Raw genomic sequence first — 22,755 nt, forward strand, 5'->3', positions numbered from 1 at the left:
TTTTTTGTACCTGGGATTGAACTCGGGTCCTTGTGCTTGCAAGGCAGGCCACTGAACCGCTGAGCTAAATCCCCGGCCCAGCAGCACGATTTATAATAGCTAGATCTTGGAAATAACAGTGAGTAGATAAGGAAAATGTATTTGTACACAATGGAGTACTATGCTACCATAAAGAAAGATAAACAAGTCATTGATAGGTAAATAGATGCGATTTGAGAACATAATGTTATGTGAAATAAGTCAAACGTACAAACTTAAATATCACTTGGTTTCTCTTATATAAGAAACTATATGGGAAGTAGAGAGAAGTTCAAATACCCAAATTACAAATTTCATGGGTTTTTTGTTTTTGGTTTTGGTTTTTTTTGGTATCAAGGATGGAACTTGGGACCTTGTGCTTGTGAGGCAGGCAGAGGCAACACTGAGTTAAATCCCTGGCCCTTTTATTTTTCCATAGAATAAAAATTTAAAAAGCAGACAGGAGGGAGTCCGGCGTCGTGGTGCACGCCTGTCATCCCAGCACTCGGGAGGCTGAGGCAGGAGGATCACTGTGAGTTTGAGACCAGCCTGAGCTACATAGTGAGTTCCAGGTGAGTCTCAACTACATAGTGAGACCCTGTCTCAAAAAACTAAAAAAAAAAAAAAAAGCAGACAGGAAAGAAGAGAGAATGCTTCTTCACCCAAAAATCCTAAAACAATTAATATTCCCCTCCCCTTTAGGGATTCACCAAGGATAGGAGATAGTAGTAAGAAGCTTGTCCATAAGTAAATACGGTGGACCTTTGATTTAAGAACACAAGTTAATTGTAAGTCAGTACAGCTGAGATCCGTTTTTGTTTTTTGGGGTTTTTTTTTTTTTTTTTTTTTGTACTGGGGATTGAATTCAGGACCTTGTGCTTTCAAGGCAGTCGTCAGCACCACTGAGCTAAATCTCCGGCTGGGATCTGGATGTTTACCTGGGTACATGCCATAGATAAAAAGAGGCAGATGAATCTTCCATTAACTTAATTAACCCAAGTTGTTCTTATGTCAGGCAGATCATAACTTGAGACTCCACTGTAATAGAATTAAATTTTTCTCTCTCTCTCTCTCTTTTTTTTATTGTTTTTTGAGACAGAGTCTCACACTGTAGTTCAGGTTGGCCTTGAACTTGCAGCTCTCCTCCTGCCTTAGCATCCCAAGTGCTGGGTTATAGGCATCCACTACTATGCCTGGATTTTTTGTTTTTTCTAACATTCATGGTGTTTTTATACTTCCAGTAAGTCATACTGTATTTTTAATTGGTTTTAACTTGTTTTACATTATCCAAGGTGAAAGAAAGCATTCAGATAAAATAGAAGCCCAGCTTGGGCAACTCAGTAACCTAGCAAGACTTTGACTCTAAATAAAAACATTTTTTTAAAGGGTGGGGTTATAGTTCAGTGTGAAGACCTTGGGTTTAATCCCCAGTACTGCTATTAGGTAGAAAAAGTTAACAAAGCTTCACTTATTGCATGAGAGTAAAAGCCATGCTTCTGAAAATATAGCTCAGTGATAGAGCACATATGTGCATGAGGTTCTGGGTTCAATCTCTACCAGCAAAAAAGAAAAGGGAGAGAAGGAGAAAAAGAGGGAGAGAAAAAAGAGAAAGAGAAAGAGAAAAAGTAAAGCCATCCTTTGGATGGTCCAGCATTTTTGTGGTTTTTCTTCCTGTAAGTTCCTGGAAATGACACATAATATTTTCTTAAGGTTTACATAATGCCAGGGCCTAATAGTATATACTATATGTATTAATAGAGTAGAGTAAGCCTTTGAGAAACTAAGGTAACCAAGCTAGAATCTGATCTGCATTCATCAGACGTTTTATCTATAGCTGGCTAAAATCTAGTCTGCAGCAAAGAAACAGTTGATAGATCTTTTTTTTTTCATTGAGTTTTTTGGTACTTTTTAGGTATACAGTACAGTTGCATTCATCATTGGGATCTTGTACCTTTACATGACAGGTCTTGGTTCTCATTTTTTCCCCTTGTCCCTGCCCTCCCTTCACCTCCTCCACCCTCCCCTGTTTACAAAGACTTTGTTTCCATTTTTTCCTTTTCTCATATTTTTTCTTTCCCTGTATTTCCTTTCCCCTGATAAATCTTGTTAATGGGTAGGTGTCCATAGGGAAGCGCTAGATGGTTGCAAAAATGATCCATAACATTTTTTTGCCAAAACCCAGGAACAATGCGTATCTGTAACATTTTATCTTCCTCACTTTTGCATAATAATTACATATGTCTCATTATCTACTTAATATTACCACAGTAAGATTTCTCCTACTCTATTCATGTTAGCCTTAAATAAGTTATTTAGTAGTATATTCCAAGAATACAATTCTGAGGGTGTTCATGATTGGTGTTGTAGCTTTAAGTCATAATTTTAAGATGAGTTTAAGGAGAAAAGGGATTTAAAGGAGAGATTTTTTCATAACTCAGCATCTCTGGGGGTCTGATGCAATCCTCCTAATGCGGAGGACTGTGTCTCTAATTTGCCTATCAGTTGTCTTTCTAGGAGCTCTCTCACTGCCCCCCATCGTACTTGTGCTTGCCAGACCGTCTTTCTCATGTACCTTATTAAAACTTTTTAAAACTGGTTTAGTATATCACCTAGAGCTTGTAGCTTCTTCTGCGGTTTCAAAATGTAAATAAGTCTTCTCTCAATGTATGACTGACCTCTGTAAAGATCCTATACTAGTATAAATTGTTTTATTTATTCTTTTTTTTTGAGGGGGGGAGTGGGCTGGAAATCAAACTCAGGACCTTGTGCCAGGCAGGCACCATGTGGGTGAGCTACATCCCAGCTCCCTTATTCGCTCTCTTGGGTTTTTTTTGGGGGGGGGTTGTTTTGTTTTTTGTTTTGAGACAGGGTCTCACTATGTAGTTGAGACTGACCTAGAACTCACTGTGTAGCCCAGGCTGGTCTCAAACTCACAGAGATCCTCCTGCCTCAGCCTCCTGAGTGCTGGGATTACAGGTGTGCATCACCATGCCCACTTTGGCTCCTTATTTACTCTTAACTAATAGTTCTGAGTTATTCTTCAGTCTTTTGTGGTAAGCTAATAATGGATCCAGGTAAAGATGCCAATTGAGGATTGTGATGTTTCTGTTTCTTGTCCTGAATGGTTGTCCTTGATGTGTTAATTAGAGACTGGTCATCTCTTCTGTGCTTACTTTCATACCAACTAGCTACTCACTAGTTTCTAGCCAGTTTCATTATAGCAAAACATGTTGAAAAGCAATAACATATAATTGTTTTGTAGAACAGTTAGTAATACAGAAAATATCTCTTAATACTGTGAGAAATTAAGGCTAGAGTTCATCTACACTCTATGATCCCTAAGCATAGTTCAGCAAAGTCCCATTTTTCCCTAAAAGCTACCATTCCTCCACCTTTGATTTTGGGAGGATAAGAGAGTCTCAAGGAAGATTAAAATTGAAAAATTGAGGCCAGCTGTGGTGGCGCACACTTGTAATCCCAGCACTCGGGAGGCTGAGGCAGGAGGATCACTCTGAGTTCGAGACCAGCCCGGGCTACATAGTGAGTTCCAGGTCATTCTCAACTACACAGTGAGACCCTGTGTCAAAAAAAAAATTAAAAAAAAAAAAAAAAAAAAAAAAAAAAAAATTGAAAAATTGAAGTGGGTGAGTGAGATAAGGGACTCTATAAAGTGTTGAGAATTAGCTTTAAAGATAATTTTTCTTAAAAATAGGGCTGAAAGGGACAGGAAATCCTGCTTTGTTACTTATTTAGAACCTAATTTACTTAATTTTTTTTAAAAATTCCAGAAAAAAAAATATTCTGAGGACTACTTACTAGTACCCTCAAACTGTTACTCTCTTACTGGTGTATTTGATTTATGAATTCACGGAAAATATTGTAAGAGGCATTCATACCATTGAGAGTTTCAGTCAGCTAACGGGAAGGAGGATTTATGGGGTGAGGTAAGACCAGGCCTTAGGAAATTCCAGAAAGTCTTACAATGTTGTCTTTCTGTCTTTCCTCGATTATAATAATTAAGGCTCCCTTAAGTATCAGAGCAAAAAGGTATAGACTGAGATATAAGTCTGTTATAGAAGAGTATTTAGAATATAAAAGAGTATTTACACATGGACTTTTGTTGTTTGGGTTTTGTTTGTTCTGCTTTACTCTCTTCAGAAATGTTGAAGGAAACCCATCCTTCTTTCCGTATCTCAGATTACCACTTGTACAATATAGGGCAAAAATTTAATCTTAAATGCTTTTTGAGGTGGGGTACTGGGAATTGAACTCAGGACCTTGAGCTTATGAGGCAGCCAAGGTGCCACTGAGCTAAATCCCCAGCCTATCTTTTGAGTTCTTGGAGTTTTTGTTTGTTTGTTTGTTTTAAGTTCTTGGAATTCTTTTTTTTTTTTTTTTTTTTTTTTTTTTTGGTTTTTTGAAACAGGGTCTCACTATGTAGTTGAGGCTGACCTGGAACTCACTATGTACCCCAGGCTGGTCTCTACAGCCATCCTCCTGCCTCAGCCTCCCGAGTGCTGGGATTACAGGCGTGCAATTCTTGGAATTCTTAATGTTTGAGTGGTCTGGAGGTGAAAATGTATGCTTCAAATTGGGTCAGATTAAAACTATCCTATCTCTATGTTATGAGTATATACAGATCTGTCAAATGAAACCATTGATCTGTGTAATCAGCTCTGTGCCCTCTCAGAGCTGCATTTTTTTCCTCACAGCCACAATCAGCATAACTCTTGTTCCCAAAGACATTTCTCACTGCCAATTTTTTCTAAAACCAGATGGTTTTGCTTTTTCATTATTTTAGTACTTGGAAGAAAATAATTCAGAGTACTGATAATATTATGGATCAGAAGACTTTCTAAAATTATATTTAAGGCCCTTATTTAACCCAGAGGTTTAAATAAAAAGCTGCCAGAGATAGGAAATTTTATGCATCTAAAAACAAAGAAAACCTCTTGGAATTGTTCTTGAATTTTACCTTTGACAGAATGCAAATGTCTATGTTAAGAATGTAAAACCCACTCCTGTTATTTTTTTGTTTTGTTTGAGACAGGATCTCACTCTGTAGTTGAGACTGACCTGGAACTCACTATGTAGCCCAGACCAGACTGGTCTCGAACTCAGAGCAATCCTCCTGTCTCAGCCTCCTGAGTGCTGTGATTACAGGCATTCACCACCACGCCCGGCTCCCTCCTGTTGGTTTTGAAGAAATGGTTTTTTTGTTGTTTTTGGTTTTTTTTTTGGTACCGGGGATTGAACTCGAGTCCTTGCCCTTACAAGGCAGGTCACCAAACTGCTGAGCTAAATCCCCGGCCCTTAAAGAAATGTTATTTCCAGGCATTCTCTCTTTATCGAGTCCTGAAAATTCTAATTTTTACAATTTTTTCTAGATGATTATCTTACAGTACAGCAACATTTAGAATGAATCAGTGGAATTTATTTGAAGTATGCTAGCTTGGTAGCTATTAAATACTTGATATAATCAATATATAAAGAGAAAAGATTTACTTTGGCTCAAAGTTTTTGAGGCTCCAATCTCCGATCAGGCAAACCTATTGTGTTTATGTGGGTTTTTTTGTTTTTGTTTTTTTCTTTTTATTGAGTTTATTGGTACTATCTAGGTATACAATACAGTTACATTCATCATTGGGATTCTGTACCTTTACATAATAGGTCTTGATTCTCATTTTTTCCCCTTGTCCCTGCCCTCCCTTCACCCCCTCCTCCCCTCCCCATTTACACTTTATTTCCATTTTTTCAGTTTCTCATATTTTTTTCCTCTCCCTTATTACCTTTCCCCCACCCTTCCCACTTTCCCTACACCGTTAGCCCTTTACTTCCTATTTCACATTATTAATTATCTCATTAGGATCCTGTGTACTATTATAGTTTTTCACACCAGAGAAACTATTCAGTATTTCAGTTAAAGAAATTTCTGTATGAACATTAAAAATAGGGAATCCTAAAATAAAACTAAAAAGGAAAGTAAAAGAGAAAAGGCAATGATGTAACATCAAAATAATCCTTAATTCTGGAGATGAAAATGGTCCCTTAACATATTTAAATTGCTGCTTGCTCTTATAGTCTTATCTTATTCTTTTTTTTTCGTTACTTAGAGAATTTATTAGTTTCTGTAATCAAACCCACATAGATATGACCTTACATATTTAGTATGATGTGTTACCCCTGTATACATGGAAAAAAATAAAAAGTAAAAATAAAAAAAAAATTAACATTTCTAGACCAATATGGTTGTCCATTTGTGTTTACGTGTTTTATGGAAGGGTAGGGTAGCACATCGCAGCAGGATTGGGTTCCACAGCAAAATCACTCCCCTCATTGTTGTGTGTGGAGGGACAGATAGGCAGCCCTCTGGGTCCCATGATCCCCCTGACCCCTTTCCGGGGCCTACCCCCTTCCACGGCCCACCCTCAGTGACCTAAAACCTCCAGTAGGCCCTACCTCTCAAAGGTTCCGCCACCTCCTGATAGACGAAAGTTGGACCTTTGGGGGACATTTACTTCCAGACTTTTAAAATCAGCAAATGAAAATTAACCAAAACTGTGAGTGGAGAGTACCTACCAAGCCTCTTTTTGCACTGGCTGACGATCTCTCTTTTTCAGCGGGGGTCTGCTCTCGGAGCCAGAGCACGTCAAGCCATGTGAGTCATGAATACTAGTACAACTGACCTGACCATGGTGCGGCAAGATTGGAGTTTTTATTAAAAATGGGCTTGGGGGCCGGGGATTTAGCTCAGCGGTTCAGTGGCCTGCCTTGTAAGTGCAAGGACCCGTCAAAAAAAAAGACAAAAAAAAAAAAAAAAAAATAGGTTTGGGCTGGGGGGATTTAGCTTAGTGGTTCTGCTGCCTGCCTCACAAGTGCAAGCAACCGAGTTCAATCCCTGGTACCAAAAAAAAATAATAATAATAGGTTTTATTACTAGTATTATAACTATCAAAGTTGGCCGGTGATAAATTATATTAAACATATACTAAATTTGTAATACATTATTCTTATTGGTGTAGTATAAACAAACCTTTGTTTGGCTCTGATTTCTGAAGATGCATGTTTTCTGTCTTCAAGAGGGGAGGTATGGTCAACAACAACTTTGTAAAAGTGAGAGTTCACCTTCATGAAATTTACCATTATATTGATTAGTCCATTGACTATAAACAAACGTTAATAACGTTTGTGGATATTATTAGGGTGCTGAGTGTCTCGCCTCATGACATACTGGCTTTCAGATGGAAGGAGACTGGGGTTTGATTGATAGGTTCTACTTGAAGGCTGTCCTTAAAAACTAAATATACTTGACATAACCCTGTGTAGTATGTTTGGGGATGTTCAGGGACATTAAGTAATTTTCTCTTGCCTTACCTTTCTGGAGCTGAAAATTATAACTTGTAGTTTTAACTAGAGATCTACCTAAGATATAAGAGATAACATGTGGGAATCACAGATTAAAATCTGTGCTGCCATCCTCTCTTGTAAATCCAAGAAAAATATGGGATAAAAAGGTGTGGTGTCTACCCTCATTGACCTTACAGGCCAGTAAGGGGGGTGGTTATGTAATAGAGGGACAGTCATATAATATAAATACGGAACAGAAGTATGCCCAGTGCCTTGAGAACACAGGAAGAACTGCCTAAACTGAGGTAGAAAAGGCGGGTCAGACTTCATGAAATTGCTTATACTGAGTCGTCAAGCAACAGGCATTTGATAGACAGCAGAAGAACAGCACATAGTTTGGGTGGAGGGAACCTCACAGTCCTAGGGGCTGGGGATTTGTGCCTGTCTCACAAGCGCAAGGTCCTGAGTTTGATCTCTGGTACAAAAAAAAAAAAAAGTCACAGTCCTCAAAGCTGTTCATTTTTTTTTTGAAGGGTAAAGGACGAGGCAAAGGATACCCAAAAAGGAGGTTAGGTAGGTAGCGAATAGGTCTTATGTAATGCTAAGCACTTTGAATTGAATCTGAGGGATGACAGAGAATTCTTAAACAACTTTGAACAGTGGAGTACAATAGATTTATATTTTGAGATAATTACTTTATATTGTTTGGAATAATGGCAGCATCACAAAGACCAATTTGTAAGGTGAAGAAGCACCTGTTAAGGCACTAGCCAGGCGTGGTGGTGCGTGCCTGTCATCCCAGCACCTGGGAGGCTGAGGCATGAGGATCATCTCGTCTACACGATGAGTTTGAGGCCGGCCTGAATTGCGTAGTGAGAGGCTATCCCCCCAAAAAAGAAGGTACCACAGTAGTCCAAGGAAAGCACGGTGAAGATGTGAACCAAAGCAGCAACCGCAGGGAGAAAGTGCGTTGAAGAGAAACAGCCTATGCTGCCATTGGGTTAAAGGGATGTGTCGTTATCATCTGGGATGTGAGTACCCTTCTCCAATGGCTGGATTATAGATTTTGCGGATTAGGTAGTGATCTTTTTCTTTTCTTCCTGATACCAGAGATCGGACTCAGAACCTTGTGCTTGCCAGGCAGGTGCGGTGTGGCTGAGCTACATCCCTAGCCCAGGTAGTGATCTTTGGCAGAGAATATTACCTACATAGTGTTAACTTGTTTTTCCCTGGGTATCTGTGAATAGGTAATCTTAAACTTTATAATATTTTTTAAATTCTGTGGAATGGGTCTGGGGGGTAGTAAAGCTCTTGTCTAGTGTGCACAAAGCCTTGGATTTTATCCCTGGCATCATTCTCCTCTAAAAAATCAGCCTGGTGTGGTGATGCATGCCTGTAATCCCAGCACTCTGAGAGGCTGAGGTGGGAAGATCATAAATTCAAACCCAGCCTGAGCAATTTAGCTATTAACAAGACTGTCTCAAAAAAAATCTGTGGATTGTAAAAAATGCAAGGGCCGGGGATTTAGCTCAGTGTCACTGTGCCTGCCTCGCAAGTTCAAGGTCCTACATTCCATCCCTGGTTCCGAGAAAAAAAAAAAAAAATACAAACTCTGATCTCTTCTAGATCTTATTAATAAAGAAGATTTGAACATTATGTCAAGATTTCCCCCATTGCCAGGCATGGCGGCACACACCTATAATCCCTGCGCTAGGGAAGCTGAGACAGGAAGATAGTGAGCTACTTAGTGAGCTCAAAACCAGCCTGGGTTACATAGGGGGGAGGAGGAGGAGGAGGAATTGGACATACATGTTTAAATATTGCATTGTTTCTCTGGTGTGAGAAATAAGGACTAAAAAGCATAATCATAATCATATTGGGAAACAGAATGTTCCTATGGGAAGGGGCATGAGAGAGGGGTGTAGGAAAAAGGAAAAGGAAGAAAAAGAATAGAAGGGGGAAAAGTGAAAAAAGAAAACAAAGCTTTTGTAAATGAGGGAAAAAGGGTTGAAGGGAGGTGAGAAGAACAACGAAAAAAGAATCGAGATATGTCACGTACAGGTACAAATCCCCTATGATGAATATTATCAGATGTATATCTAAAGTGTACCAATAAAATTAATTTTTAAAAATTTCCCACCCTCTATACAAAGTTTATTTGTTTTCTGAACAGATTCTTGGAGCCCAAAGCCGGAATGCAGGTGGACGAAGGATCTCTGAAAATAGCTATTCTCTGGATGACTTGGAAATAGGCTCAGGTAAGCAGAGAGTTTCACATGTGTGAATTCCTTTAGGAAGCTCTCATTGGTAGCAAGGCCTTTGGACTCAAAAGCCAATGCTTTTAAAGGAAGAGTGACACTAATTAGAAGGAAGTCTGTCTGTTAGATACAAGCCATTCCCAAATCTCATTGCTCTCTATAGATAGCTCTTGCTTTGTTTGTTGGTTGGTTGGTTAGTTGGTGTTTTGTTTTGTTTTGGTTTTTTGAGACAAGGTCTCACTATGTAGTTCATACTGCTCTGGAACTAACTATGCAGCCCGGAACTCACAGTGATCCTCCTGCCTCAGCCTCCCAAGTGCTGGGATTACAAGCATGTGCCACCACGCCCAGCGCTCCTCTTGTATTTTTAATCCATCTTTGTCAGTAGTAGCCAAAGAATACCTTTGGGAATTATGAGTGAAGTCTGCAGACACTTTGGGCACCACAGTCATCGGAGGCTTGAGGGCTTCAGGAGCTGGGCTGTATGCTTTATTAAGATTGATTGTCTTGGGGCTAGTGCTGGAGCCCAGTGGTAGAAAGCAAGTATGCAGGACTCTTGAGTTTGATCCCCAGCACCAGAAACAAAAAAGGATTCATGATATTATATAACTGGTGGTAATAGTTTAAGAGTGAAATTATTATTTCTTGGGAAGAGGGAGTATATAGGTACTTTATAGACGAAAAAAATTAATACGCATAAGAAAGTCATCAGCCTCCCAGTAATCAAAGAAATGCACATTAAGACAACATTGGGATCTTATTTTTTCCACATGATAAACTGCCACAGTTTTCAGTCATGTCAACACATGGAATGCTCGGGCTGGAGATTTAGCTCAGTGGTTCCACTGCCTGCCTTGTAAGCACAAGGTCCCGAGTTCGATCCCCAGTACCAAAAACAAACAAGCAAATAAAACATATAGAGTGCTCAATTATGGTAAATGTTTTCCTTTCCACATTAGGAAATTGAGTGACTATTACCTTATAAGTGACTATTATATTTCTGATTCTCATCTTTGTACTTTTAATGAGATATTGGCCATTCGATTGCAAAAACCCAAAACTTGGGACCTCAAACCTTTGGAATCACATTCTGTTTTCTTTCTAACAAAGCATGTTATTTGCATTGTTTCAGGTCACTTGCCATCCTCTGCATTCAACCCGGAGAAAAACGAGAGTAGGCGAAACCTGGAACTCCCACGCCTCTCAGAAACCTCCATAAAGGATCGAATGGCCAAATACCAGGCAGCTGTGTCCAAACAGAGCAGTTCAACCAGCCATACAGTATGTGTTCTGCGTCATTCCTCCACTCGCTGCTCCAGCCAGTGGTCAATGAAACTGGTCCCCCGGCCAGACTCTCTCCTCATAAATCCACCCTCACTTCATTTGTAACCCTAAGTCTGATTTGGCACTCCTAGCGCATCTACATTCATACCCTACTCGTTTTTCTGTGTGTTACTGGCTCTTCTACTTATAATCTTTTAATTGTTATTACCACAGAAGCAGTATCTTATTAGTTTCAGTAGAAACACTTTTTTGTTGTTGTTTTAATCCTGGGCATTGCATACAGGCCCTTGCCAATGCTAGGCAAGCACCATGTCACTGAGCTACACCTCCAACCCTGAACTTATCTTTTAGTATTCTTTCTTTCTTTTTTTTTGTACCGGGGATTGAACTCCAGTCCTTGGTCTTGCGAGGCAGGCGGTGGAACCGCTGAGTTAAATCCCCAGCCCTGATTTTCTTTCTAAAAACACATATACTCAGCACTTCTGTTACGCATTTGGAATATGGGTTTCAAAAGTGAGCAAAGCTAAACAAGTACTCATGTAAACCAGGTTTTGTTGGTCACAGTGTGTTTGTAGTTTGTGGACGTTAATTCTTTCTCACCTGTGATAGTGTAGTGCAGGTAGTCAAGATTGGGGGTGGCAGAATGGAAAATTTTTAAATGGGTACAAATGAGAGGAGTTTGAGAGGACAAAAAATGTATATGGATTCTTGGCATCTGTGCGTGTATAACAATGTGAATTAATTAGTGTTACTGAACCATGAATATAAAAAATAACAAAAATGTTCATTATTATGTACATTTTACCACAATAGAGAATAGAAATCACATGTAGATGGATATTTTAAAAAGTAAACCAGATACAGAAAAGAAGTATATTTTTCTTTCAACCATTTTCCCAAGATTTCAAAATATAAACATTACTCTCTTGCTGTCAGAATTTTTTAACAAAGTTGGAAGAGTAGTATTGAATTTTATTTGCTCATAGGCAGATTGACTCTGGTGCATTTTATAAATCATAATGTCTATTTCAGAAATTATGCCCTCTCTACTCCCCAAAGTTAAACATGCGTGTTCTATTAGTATTGGTGGACTAATTCTCTGGAATGATTTCACCTTGACTTTTCACAGTAGTTTTAAGAAATGACTGACTGACGGAATCCTCAAGTTCAGTATTCACAGTGAATGGAAAAGAAACAAATTTAGGCTTCCTTTAGAAGGCAGCTGTTGAGATACAGCAAAGAGATGATCTGCAAAGCTTCCTGTGCCCTCCCTCTGCAAACATGCTCTCCAGGTGACTCCCTAAGTGGGAAAACCTGTTCAGTAACTTTAAAAAAAAAAAAAAAACTACTAATTCTGCACTGCAGCTTTTTCTGCCCTGGAGACTTCTTTAGGAATTCTTGTAAAAAGTACATTTTATCTCATCCCCAAAGAATTTCACAGGCCCCTAACTGAATGTGGTTTTATCGAGGCACATCCTCCAGGCCATAGCTTTGAAGGCGGGGCTTTGAGATGCCGCAAGAGTGAGTTATGGGTTGCCAGGTAGTGTTCTGCAGTACAGTCTGCCAAAACTCTCCTTCAGTGCCTTAATCTGGATTACCAGATCTAAAGAAAACAGTCACACTTCCTTTTCCTTCATTAACCTTGTCACCATATTGCTCATTTCCTCCCATGCCTAAAGAATCACAGAGAGCAGGAAGTTGCAAGATTACTAAATTACTAGCAGACTAAAGATAGGAATTGTCCATATTCATCTACCCCTATGTAGATCCAGCAAGTAAATTAACTTTACTGTTCTCCCGCACATGTCCTTTGCTGTGGAAAAAAAAAGTGATTATGTTTATTCTTTAAGATGATATTAATGCCTTTTTTTTTAAATATTGAAGCTAATGAGAGAAGTAGAATATGGTACGTCATTCATACAATGTTTGAATTTTATGTGAAAAATCATAGAGTCCTACAGAAAAAGTTTGTTTTATGGTATCGTTAAATACTTTCAGTTTTCATATGTATTCGTCATCCTTGTCTCTTTTTCCAGGCTGGGCATTTATATACATGGTCAGTATATTTTCTTAATTATTGGCACTTGGCAATGCCTTTCCCCTGCTCCAGAATGGTCTTTTCTGATAAAACTCACAAGCTTTGCATTTCCACAAGCTCTGCCGCTAGAAGAGTGAATCACAAGAACACTGTGTGCTGGGGGTGGTCTGCGTGCGCGTCTGTGTCGATGCGTCTGTATTCTCATGGGTGTCCGGTTTGAGACTAGCACACGAGTATTTAATTCTGAGTTATGTGTCCACACAGCTGCTTTGTCATTTCACTGGTCTGTGGGGTTTTGCAACTCAAGGGGTTGATTTGACCTGAGGCCTCTGAAAAGAATTTTTTTTTTTTTTAACATTCCAAGTTTATTTGAAAGATGTGCTATGAAAAGAATGGAATGGTGAGAACTTTTAAAAAGATTTACAGGCTGTTTTTATTTTTACAGAATGAGTTGAAAGTCGGCGGTGAAATCAGAGCTCATAAATCGGAGCAAAAGGAAAACATGCCCCCGGCTTCTGAGGTCTGTGGCTCCCATCAGGAGTCAGAAAAGGTGGGTTAAAGAGTCTGGTGTCCAGTTGCCAAGGAAGCATGTATTCTAAATTAGATGCTTAAAATTAGACACAACTTTAACTCTAGGCAGTGGAGTGTCTGGGAATTTGGTAACAGCTGCCAGGACAGATTGTCATTTTTGCAGGTCACATAATTTCACTTGGGAAACTCTGCAGCTTATAGCTGACCAGATAATGGGCCTTCACTGGAAAATCATGTTGCTCAGCAAATGTTCAGAGGCCATAGAACTAAAGTGATTCTTATAAATTGGTTTGATTGTCGATACTATTTTTAAAGTACTTGTATATGCCGAATTTAAGTACATACTTAGTAGTTTGTGTGTGTGTGTGTTTCTAGTTCTAGGGATTGAACCCAGAGTCTTTACGTTGATTTACCATCCCCAATCTTTTTTATTCTTTATTTTTTTGGGGGGTACTGGGAGTCAAACTTGGGCCCTTGTGCTTGTGAGGCAGGCAGTGGAACCACGGAGCCAAATCCCCGGCCCCCCTTTTTTACTTTTTGAGAAGTTCTCACTAAGTCATTGTGTTGCCCAGGCTGGGCTCGAACTTGCATTCCTCCTGCATCAGCTTCCCAATGTGATGAGATTACAGGCATGTGCCACTATGCCAGCGTAAAACCATTTTTTAAAAAAATTTTTCTTCTCTTGTTTTGTTTTTGAGACAAAGTGTGGCTGTCTTGCCCAGGCTGATCTGGAATTTGCGCTTTCCAGAAATCCTCCCACCTCAGCCTCCCAAGTAACTGGGACTACAGGCGTGTCACCACACCGTTTATTTAACACATTTTATAAAAAGAAAATTTCACATATTTACTCAAAGCCTGTTTTTTTGTTTTGCACTGCTGGGGTTCAAACCCAAGGCCTTGTACGTGATAAACATGTGTTTCACCAGTGAATTCTACATCCATCCCTCACAAAGTATTTCAGAAACTGGGTTCTTTGATAAAGCATAGGAAATGCTAAGGTTAAAAAATAAAGACAAGGGGCCAGGGATTTAGCTCTGTTTTGCCGCCATCTGCCTCGCAAGCACAAGGTCCTGAGTTCAATCCCTGGTACCCCTCCCCCATAGAAAGAAAAAGAGGTGGGGGAGGGAGAAAGAGAAAAGAAATGAAGAAAAGAAAGACAGACAAAGCTGGGCATGGTAGTGCAGACCTGTAATCCCAGGCCTCTGAAAGAATGAGACAGAAGGATTGTAAGTTTGAGCCCAGCCTGGGCAATTTAGGGAGGCCCTACCTCAAAATTTAAAAAAAAAAGGAAGGGAAGGGGATGTAGCTCAGTGCAGAAACCCTGGGTTCACCCCCAATACCAAAACAAAACAAAAGACAAGTAAAATATTCTTTATGTGCTTGAAAGCTATCAGAGTAGGACCAGTGAGTAACAGGTTAGTTATAATAAAACAGCATGAGAGGTGCGCAGGGCCCTAGAAACTCAGGACACTTAAGCTGACTTCCTCAAGACGATGATATCTGAGACAAGTCTTGAAGAATGTGCAGTATTAGGCCAAGTGAGTAAGGGGAAGATTAAGAAAAAGAAGGGCATGTAGACACAGGTTTGGAAACCAGAAATCGCAGCTTGCTTAGGAATTGCAGTTTGATTGGTTTTACTGGAATAAGGTGCATAGAAACAGTGGTGAGAGACAGGTATAGAAAGGGCCAGGCGAGGTCTGGAAAAACATCATATGCCACTTTTAAGGGTTTGTAGAGTTTGGCCACAGTGGAAAGCCACAGAAAGATTTTAAACAAATCATATTTGTACTTTATGTTCTAGTCATTAGACGAATGACTTAGTTGCAGTAACAGTATTTACACCAGATGAGTTTATCATGTTCTCTGCCAAACCCACCCAGTCTTTTTAGTCTGTTTGTCAATATGATAATCAAATGTTGAGTGAGATGATTATTGCTGTGATTAATCTTAGGAGAAAAAACATTGCTTCTGTTATGCATAATGTTATCTTTGATATTATTTTTCTAAAAGTTGAAGAGATACTTAAAATGGATTAAGAGTAATGGCTGTCAAATTTTTCTTTTCCCGTGAGATAATGTCTCCCTACATAGTTAAATCTGGCCTTGAACTCACTCTGTAGCCCAAGCTTGCCTCAGACTCATGGCAGTCTTCCTGCTTCAGCTTCCTAGGTGCTGGGATTACAGGCACCTGACTCAAACTTCTATGACTATCATAGACTTTTTAATGGTGTGTTAACAGAACACATCCAGGAACTCATGAGATAGTCCTGCACACTTGGATCAAAACAGGTACCCAGAAAAATGTTCTTGAAGGCTACAAAATTTGATTCACAGCATAGGACAGAAAATTAATTAGAAAAGTTAAATTGTTTTCTAAAAATATCACAAGCACATATTGAAATAATGAGCAAAAATATTTGACAGTCTTGAGTTACATGATCATAAAATCATCAAATAACATGAGTACATTTTTACAGCAGTGGCTCTTGCATTAGTCCAAGGGTCACATGTATTAAGTGAGTTATTTCCTTAACTGCCTGATCTTCCCATGTTTTAAATGAGAGAATATACCTTACAAATAACAAGTGAAGCCAGGTACAGTGGCACACACCTGTAATCTCAGCACTCTGGGAGGCTGAGGCAGGTGGATCACAAGTTTGAGCCCAGCTTGGGCAATTAAGCAACTTAGACCCTGTCTCAAAATAAAAAGTGAAAAACTGTTTGGAATTTTTCTTATATTCTGTAAAAAGGAAAACTTATGGGAAAATTATTCCCAGCATTGAAATTCCCCATACTTACCCCAGAAGCATAGTTTGGGAACTAATCATCCGGAACATAATGCTTGGGTTGACTTTATATCTAATTTCATGCTTCTTTCTTCATTGTCTTCATGCTGATTTGAAACTCTAGGCTGAACTGGTAGATCAGAACATTTTAATTATAGCCTAAAAGGGCATTAGTGCAACTGAATCTCAAATTGGGGTGTGGGTGGGAAAGAAGATATAAAGATAGTCGATATTCTTCAAGGGCATTCTGAAGGTTTATAAACCTTTGGCTGCCTTAAAATTTACATTTTTTTCAGAGCCTCAGCTATCATTTTGGCTGCTTGCCCAGCTTTTGTTAACCAGTACCTAAGCACTGTTTGAACTTTGACTTGCTACATGAGGCTATTAATGCTAGGGCAGCTGGACATGGTGACACACACACCTATCATCCCAGCACTCAGGAGGCTGAGGCAGGAGAATTGCTGCAAGTTCCAGGCCAGCGTAAGCTAAATAGTGAGTTCAAGGACAGCCATGAGCGAGGTCTCGCTATGTAGTTCAGGCTGTCCTTGAACTCATTGCATAGCCTAGGCTAGCCTCAAACTCTGGTGATCCTCCTGCCTCAGCCTCCAAGTGCTGGGATTATAGTTATGTGCCACCATGCCCAGATAACTCAAACTTTCTCTTTTTGAAATGGAATATTTTGTCAAGGTATAGTTCTTCCCTTTCTCCTCTTGTGAACAAATGTGTGCTTCCCTTTAATGAAATGTTTGAACTGAATCTCCTGTCTGGAAGTTCTTCCAGGGAAGTCATCTTGTTAGCCATGAACAGTGATATCAGAACTGGTACTAAGTATAGGCCATAGGATTAAGGTGACTAAATTAGAGGTGAGAAAAGAACATCCCAGGATGGATGCTCCTACTAAATTAGCAAAAGCTGAAGAAATTTTTCTAGAAATGTACAACTTTCAGAAAATGTATTTCATATCATTAAATGAAACAGTGTCCATAATGTAAATCGGTTCAGTACCTGGCACACTGTAAACACTCAGTAAATGTCAGCTCTTATTATTCTGGTTTGTTCATGCCAAGTCAGAATTCCTGTAACGAAAAGAGAGTAGAAAAAAAACACCAGGCTGACATTCAGGTGCAGTTAGCCAGCAGTTTAATCTCCATTGTAAATTCATGCTGTACATTAGACATCGTGATATCAACACTCAGTTTATATCAGGATAAAATCCAACATCTGATCTATGCAGTATTACCAGAAGGGCATACATTGTGTCGCTTGTTGACTCTTCATGAGTTTTGGAATGAGGAAGGGGATACAGGAAGGCCTACAAGCTGGTGGAAAGGAGAGGAAGAACTAGTGAAGAAGTCTTTTATTTAAATTTGTTGTCCAAGCCCCCTGCTCCCAACAACACCGGAGCCTGGGACAGTGCTCTCTTCCGTGTCGTAATGGGACCTACGACAGATGAACTGTTGTAATGAAGACTTTCTGGTTAATTAAACTCTGGAATGATTTCTGTATTACGTTGAACGACAAGTCTTCAGTCTTGCCCTCATAAATTACTTTTTTTTCAGTGAATATGTTTGTTTGGTTGTTCACTCTTTTTAGGCACCTTGTACCTAGTGAGTCAATAGCAGAATCAAGGACTGATTACCCTCATTGTCTTCTCTGAGTGCTTTAACTTTTTCATTGTTTGCTAATGCCATTGTTTCTGCTAATGTTTTTAATATCTGCCAAAATTTTAAAAATCACTTGTTAAAAAAATAAATTTGATGGCTTCTGTGAAAAAAAGCACCTACTGTATGCATAAGATCCACTGTCTTGTTAAGCATTGCATTTTTTGTTTTGTTTTGTTTTGGTTTTGGTTTTTTGAAACAGGGTCTCACTGTGTAGTTGAGGCTGACCTGGAACTCACTATGTAGCCCAGGCTGGTCTCGAACTCACAGCGATCCTCCTGCCTCAGCCTCCCAAGTGCTGGGGGTTACAGGTGTGTGCCACACCCAGCTAAACACTGCATTTTGCAAGTAGGATTTTTAGGGTACTATTTATTGGAGGTTAGTTTTAGGTAAATTTGATTTTTAGCTGTCGGAAAGTCTTCTGTGTGGGCAAACTTATTTCAACAAAGTTCATTTGGTTGGGAAATGGTAATTAGGAATTCAAAGAATAATTATTGTGTCTAAATACTTCATCTTGTCTTGGGTGTGCTTTGCTCTCCTTGACATAGGGGTTTTTGTTTTGCTCTATTTTGTGAGAGTGGAATGATATGGTTTAGAAGCTCTTTTATAAAGGGAAGTGATGCACACTTTGGCAGTAGAGTGCAGTCTGTTTCTCACATTACTCTGTAATTGAGAGGCATGTTAATATCCTCATAAAAGACATTCTGCTGCCTCTTGTTTAAATGCTCAGCTGTTCTGGTGCCCGTTATTTCCCCCAGGCAGCCAGTGACTGACTGGAGTCAGCAGGTTTTTATGACATTAACAGCAGTCTGTTCTTTTATTTTTAATGTGATTCTTAATCTCCCCCCATCCCCACCTCCTCCCTTTTTTTCTTTTTGCAGATTTCTGCAACTGAGAATAGACTGGCAGTCCATTCCACCCCTGCTGAAGATGACTCCTGTAAGCTTTTCCCTTTAGCTTTGGAAGGTGAGGTCTTGTTCACTGTCCATACTTGGGTCAAAGGTGTCAGTGTTAAGAAAATCACACTTTAGGGCCGGGGATTTAGCTCAGTGGTTTGGTGGCCTGACTTGCAAGCGCAAAGACCCGAGTTCAATCCCTGGTACAAAAAAAAAAAAAAAGAAAATCACACTTTAAGTCCAACTGTTTAGCTGGCCAATTTTCCACTTGGTTTTAAGGACTGGTGCTTAAATATCCTTCACACACTTGATGGCTTAGAGAGAAGTTAAGTTCAATTAAATGTGTTTAACTTGGGACAAATGGAATATTTCTAATGCTTCTCCAGTAGAACTTGTCCTATCCTTTCTACTAAACTGTTCCATGTTTAAAGTTGTATGAAGTCCCCAAGCATCTGGAGTTAGCAGCAAATCGTATAGCCCATCCTGGAGGCCGTGACACATGTCCTCTGTGCCCACTCTGCTACTCCCTGGCTATGTGAGGTGGGAGACCAGGAAGTCCAGTGCTGGTAACCTTCTCTCTCTTCTATTGCCATGCTTTTTCATTGACATCAACACTTCCAAAGAAAAATAAAAACAGCTCACGGGAGCATTCCTGTCTTGCATAAAAAGACTACTCACTAAGTTGGGCATGGTAGCGCATGCCTGTAGCCCCAGCACTCGGGAGGCTGAGGCGGGAGGATCGCTGTGAGTTCGAGACCAGCCTGGGCTACATAGTGAATTCCAGGTCAATCTCAACTACATAGTGAAACCCTGTCTCTAAAAACAAACAAACAAACAAACAAAAACCTAAAAAACAAACAAAAAAATTAAATAAAGGTGTATAAAATAATTTTTAAGTTTTAACAGAGATTTGTCCAAGAAGGATTTTATTAATTTACCAGGATTAAAAAAAATTGGTATGTGAGCTAGGCATGGTGGTGCATGCCTTGTAATCCCAAAACTCTGGGAGTCTGAGGCAGGAAGTTTGGAAGTTTAGGCCCAGCTTGGGCAATTTAGCAAAATTCTGTCTTTAAGGGGAGGGGCTGCTGAATTTTATGATCATTTCACCCTATTTTAGAATCATTTTGCTTTGTTTTTACTTTGTTTTTACTTCAACATGTCCACTGTCCATTCTAATTTTCAGTGCATTGTTTAAAAAAAAAATATATATATATGGATTTCTAGCATCTCCCCAAATTAATTTACTAGTCACTAAAACTGCACAACTAAAAAAAACAACAACAAAAAAACTGCACAACTAAAATGGAAGTATGAGCTACACAGATCTCTCATCAACCCTACCTTAACATTTCAGAGAAAAATTCTTGCTTCTTGAATCCAGGAACATTCCTTTTGCAGTCATTTTACTTGGACCAGAAATATTTATGGTTTTGACTAGGTCTGTCAAACTTGGTTTTGAAAAATTAGCCTTAATCTTTTGGTACTCTGTTGACTCGACTCTAGATTTGAAGGAATTTGTTTATGATTTCTTCTTAGCTGTGCAAATGGCTTTTCTGTGATTTGTACGGAATGAATACACTGTCAGGAAGTTAACTCATGCAGTTGGAACTTTGATGATTATGAAAAAAACTTTACAGAGCTCTTTCCCCTAATCTTCACCCATGGAAATCTGCTACGAGTCTGACCGAAGGGCTATGAGATCATACACACAGCACACACGAGTATGCATTATGAGAGTTCTGCCCGTATGGGCTGCCATTTCCCCAGTTCCATGTGAAGCACCCCAGAGGTTATTGGGAGGGCCAAACTACCAAAAAAGTGCCAGAGTCCACAATTGGCCTTAATAGATGACAAAAGCTACAGGGCAGAAAGTTCATTACACAGGGTGCTTTGGATTCCAACTGTGTGGCAGAGTGAGTAAAGCCTCCTAGAAGACAGTAGCCTGATTTGTGACAGAACTCGAGAGCCAGGCTTTTAGTTTAGAATATTCTTAAACAGAAAACGGTGCTTTAAGAATAGTTTTTTTTGTGGCATTGAAAATACATTCTTTTAGTAGAAAGGGCCCAGTTTTTGCTTTTTGAAAGAACCCTAAGACTCCCCATAAGATACTATATAAAATGTTCTTTTGTGCTTCAAGCAGGTAACTCTCAGGCTAACAGCAAGCAGCAGCAACCTGTGTCTTCCAGGCCGCTGAGTCCAGATGCCAGAGCCTCCAGCCTCTCTGAAAGCTCTCCTCCCAAGGCAGTGAAGGTATGCTGGTCGCCCATTTCTTGAGTTTGGGACCTGGCTTATTAGTACTGCTGATTGCATTTGGTATCGGTGCGTTCATTATAACCTGTTTCTGTTTTCCTGGGGATGATAATGCCAAATAAGGATAGGCTTAAAAATCACTTTCCCAGGCCCGGGATTTAGCTCAGTGGCACTGTGTCTGCCTGACAAGCGCGAAGTGCTGAGTTTCAATCCCCGGGACCAAAAAATTTAAAAAAAAAAAAGCCTCTTCAAAAATCACTTTCCTGAGGGAGAAAGGAAGGAAGGAGCAAGAAAAAAGGTGAAAAATAGAAGGGAAAAATGGAAACAAGACTTTTGTGCATAGGAAGGGGAGGGGGCATAAGGAGAGGGGGAAATGGGATAAAGTAAAAAAATAAACAACAACAGCAAAAAAATCAGTTTCCTGAAAATCTTTCTTCTGCTCAGTTGTTTGGACCAGGAATGGGAAGGGTCACTAGTGTCTCTGTTTGAAATCTGGAAACCCATGGAAGTTTTACAAATTGAAGTTCAATAAAATAATATGACTTTTAAAAAGTTTATAGATCTGTCAATGGGCAGAGGCCCACAAAATTAAAAACATGAAAAATCTGTTAAAATAAAATTAGTATATTGGATAGAAGTGTGCAGTAACCTTGAGGATAGTGGCTCCCCAATCTGAACAGTTTGGCTAAAACCTGACTGGCTTTTAACATTTTTAGAAAAAGAATTTGTCTGCTGGAGTAGGAATTGACCAGCCAATTTTCTGTAAAAATTGGCACTTAAGCAAAATTATGCTAGGATATAATATTAAATGTTAAGAAATGCCCAAAATTTTGTATACTAAGTTTTATTAGGCTACGCAATGTCCAGTCTCCTTTTATTCTCCAATTTAAAAACTAAAGTGTTTCCCTTTCTATGAGCAAATATATATTCCCATAAAACTGATCACAAAAAAAGTTTAGATTTTTTTTTTTTCCCAAACTTATTTCAGGCTTGTTAACTAACTTGTTTCAATTTTGTGCTTTGTTAATGTAATGTTACACCACCTATATGGATTAATAACCAAACATACCCACACCTCTTTGGTATCTTTCTCCTTGATGTGCTCTTTTTTTTTTTTTTTTTTGGTACTGGGAATTGAACTTGGGACCTTGCCCTTGCAAGGTAGGTGTGGTGCCACTGAGCTAAATCCCCTGCCCAAGTGTGCTCTTTCATAGCTGGATTTTGTTTCAAATGTTTTAGCTTGATAGAAACTGAACAGGTAGAATTAGGTAAAGGTGGTTTGTACTGCCCAACTTCATGCTCTTATATAGCATGCATCCTTGTATCCCTTCACTTGTAACCCTACACTGTGTGTATGGTTGATCCTTAGTCCATTTTAGTGCATAAGAGATAAGAGATAAGAAATAAGGGCATAGGTGAGGCTTTAGAATAAAAGAAAGAAACAGGAGAATCCAGGATTTAAAGAGGAGAGTAAAAGGACAGGATAGTGAGGGAGATAAACACCAAAGTCCAAAGGGAAGCAGAAATTTATGAGGAGGGTAAAGTTTGTTGAAATGAGTAAGAGCTAAGTGTGGTCTTGTACCTATAATTCCAGCACTCAGGTGGCTGAGGCAGGAGTATCACTGTGAGTTCCAGACCAGTCTGGTCTGCATAGTGAGTTCCAAGGCAGTTTCAAGTACATAGTGAG

General features: G+C 39.4%; 1 protein-coding gene across 9 annotated transcripts in view; it reads left to right on the forward strand.

Moving 5' to 3' along the window:
* The window catches only part of Lima1 (LIM domain and actin binding 1), a 99,336-nt gene that overhangs the window by 69,179 nt on the left and 7,402 nt on the right, over positions 1-22,755 (forward strand). For 6 of the 9 annotated variants that reach the window (XM_010623665.2, XM_010623664.2, XM_010623667.3 and 3 more), the window contains 5 exons: positions 9,539-9,623; positions 10,756-10,904; positions 13,391-13,495; positions 18,804-18,888; positions 20,956-21,068. In XM_010623665.2, the coding sequence (XP_010621967.1) occupies positions 9,539-9,623; positions 10,756-10,904; positions 13,391-13,495; positions 18,804-18,888; positions 20,956-21,068 (537 nt within the window). The remainder of the gene's footprint in view (positions 1-9,538; positions 9,624-10,755; positions 10,905-13,390; positions 13,496-18,803; positions 18,889-20,955; positions 21,069-22,755) is intronic. The other 3 variants (XM_010623670.2, XM_010623671.2, XM_010623672.2) reach the window with 3 other exon arrangements.

This window comes from Fukomys damarensis, unplaced genomic scaffold (assembly GCF_012274545.1).
Source record: "Fukomys damarensis isolate Sample0158 unplaced genomic scaffold, DMR_v1.0_HiC HiC_scaffold_15, whole genome shotgun sequence".
Taxonomy (NCBI): Eukaryota; Metazoa; Chordata; class Mammalia; order Rodentia; family Bathyergidae; genus Fukomys; species Fukomys damarensis.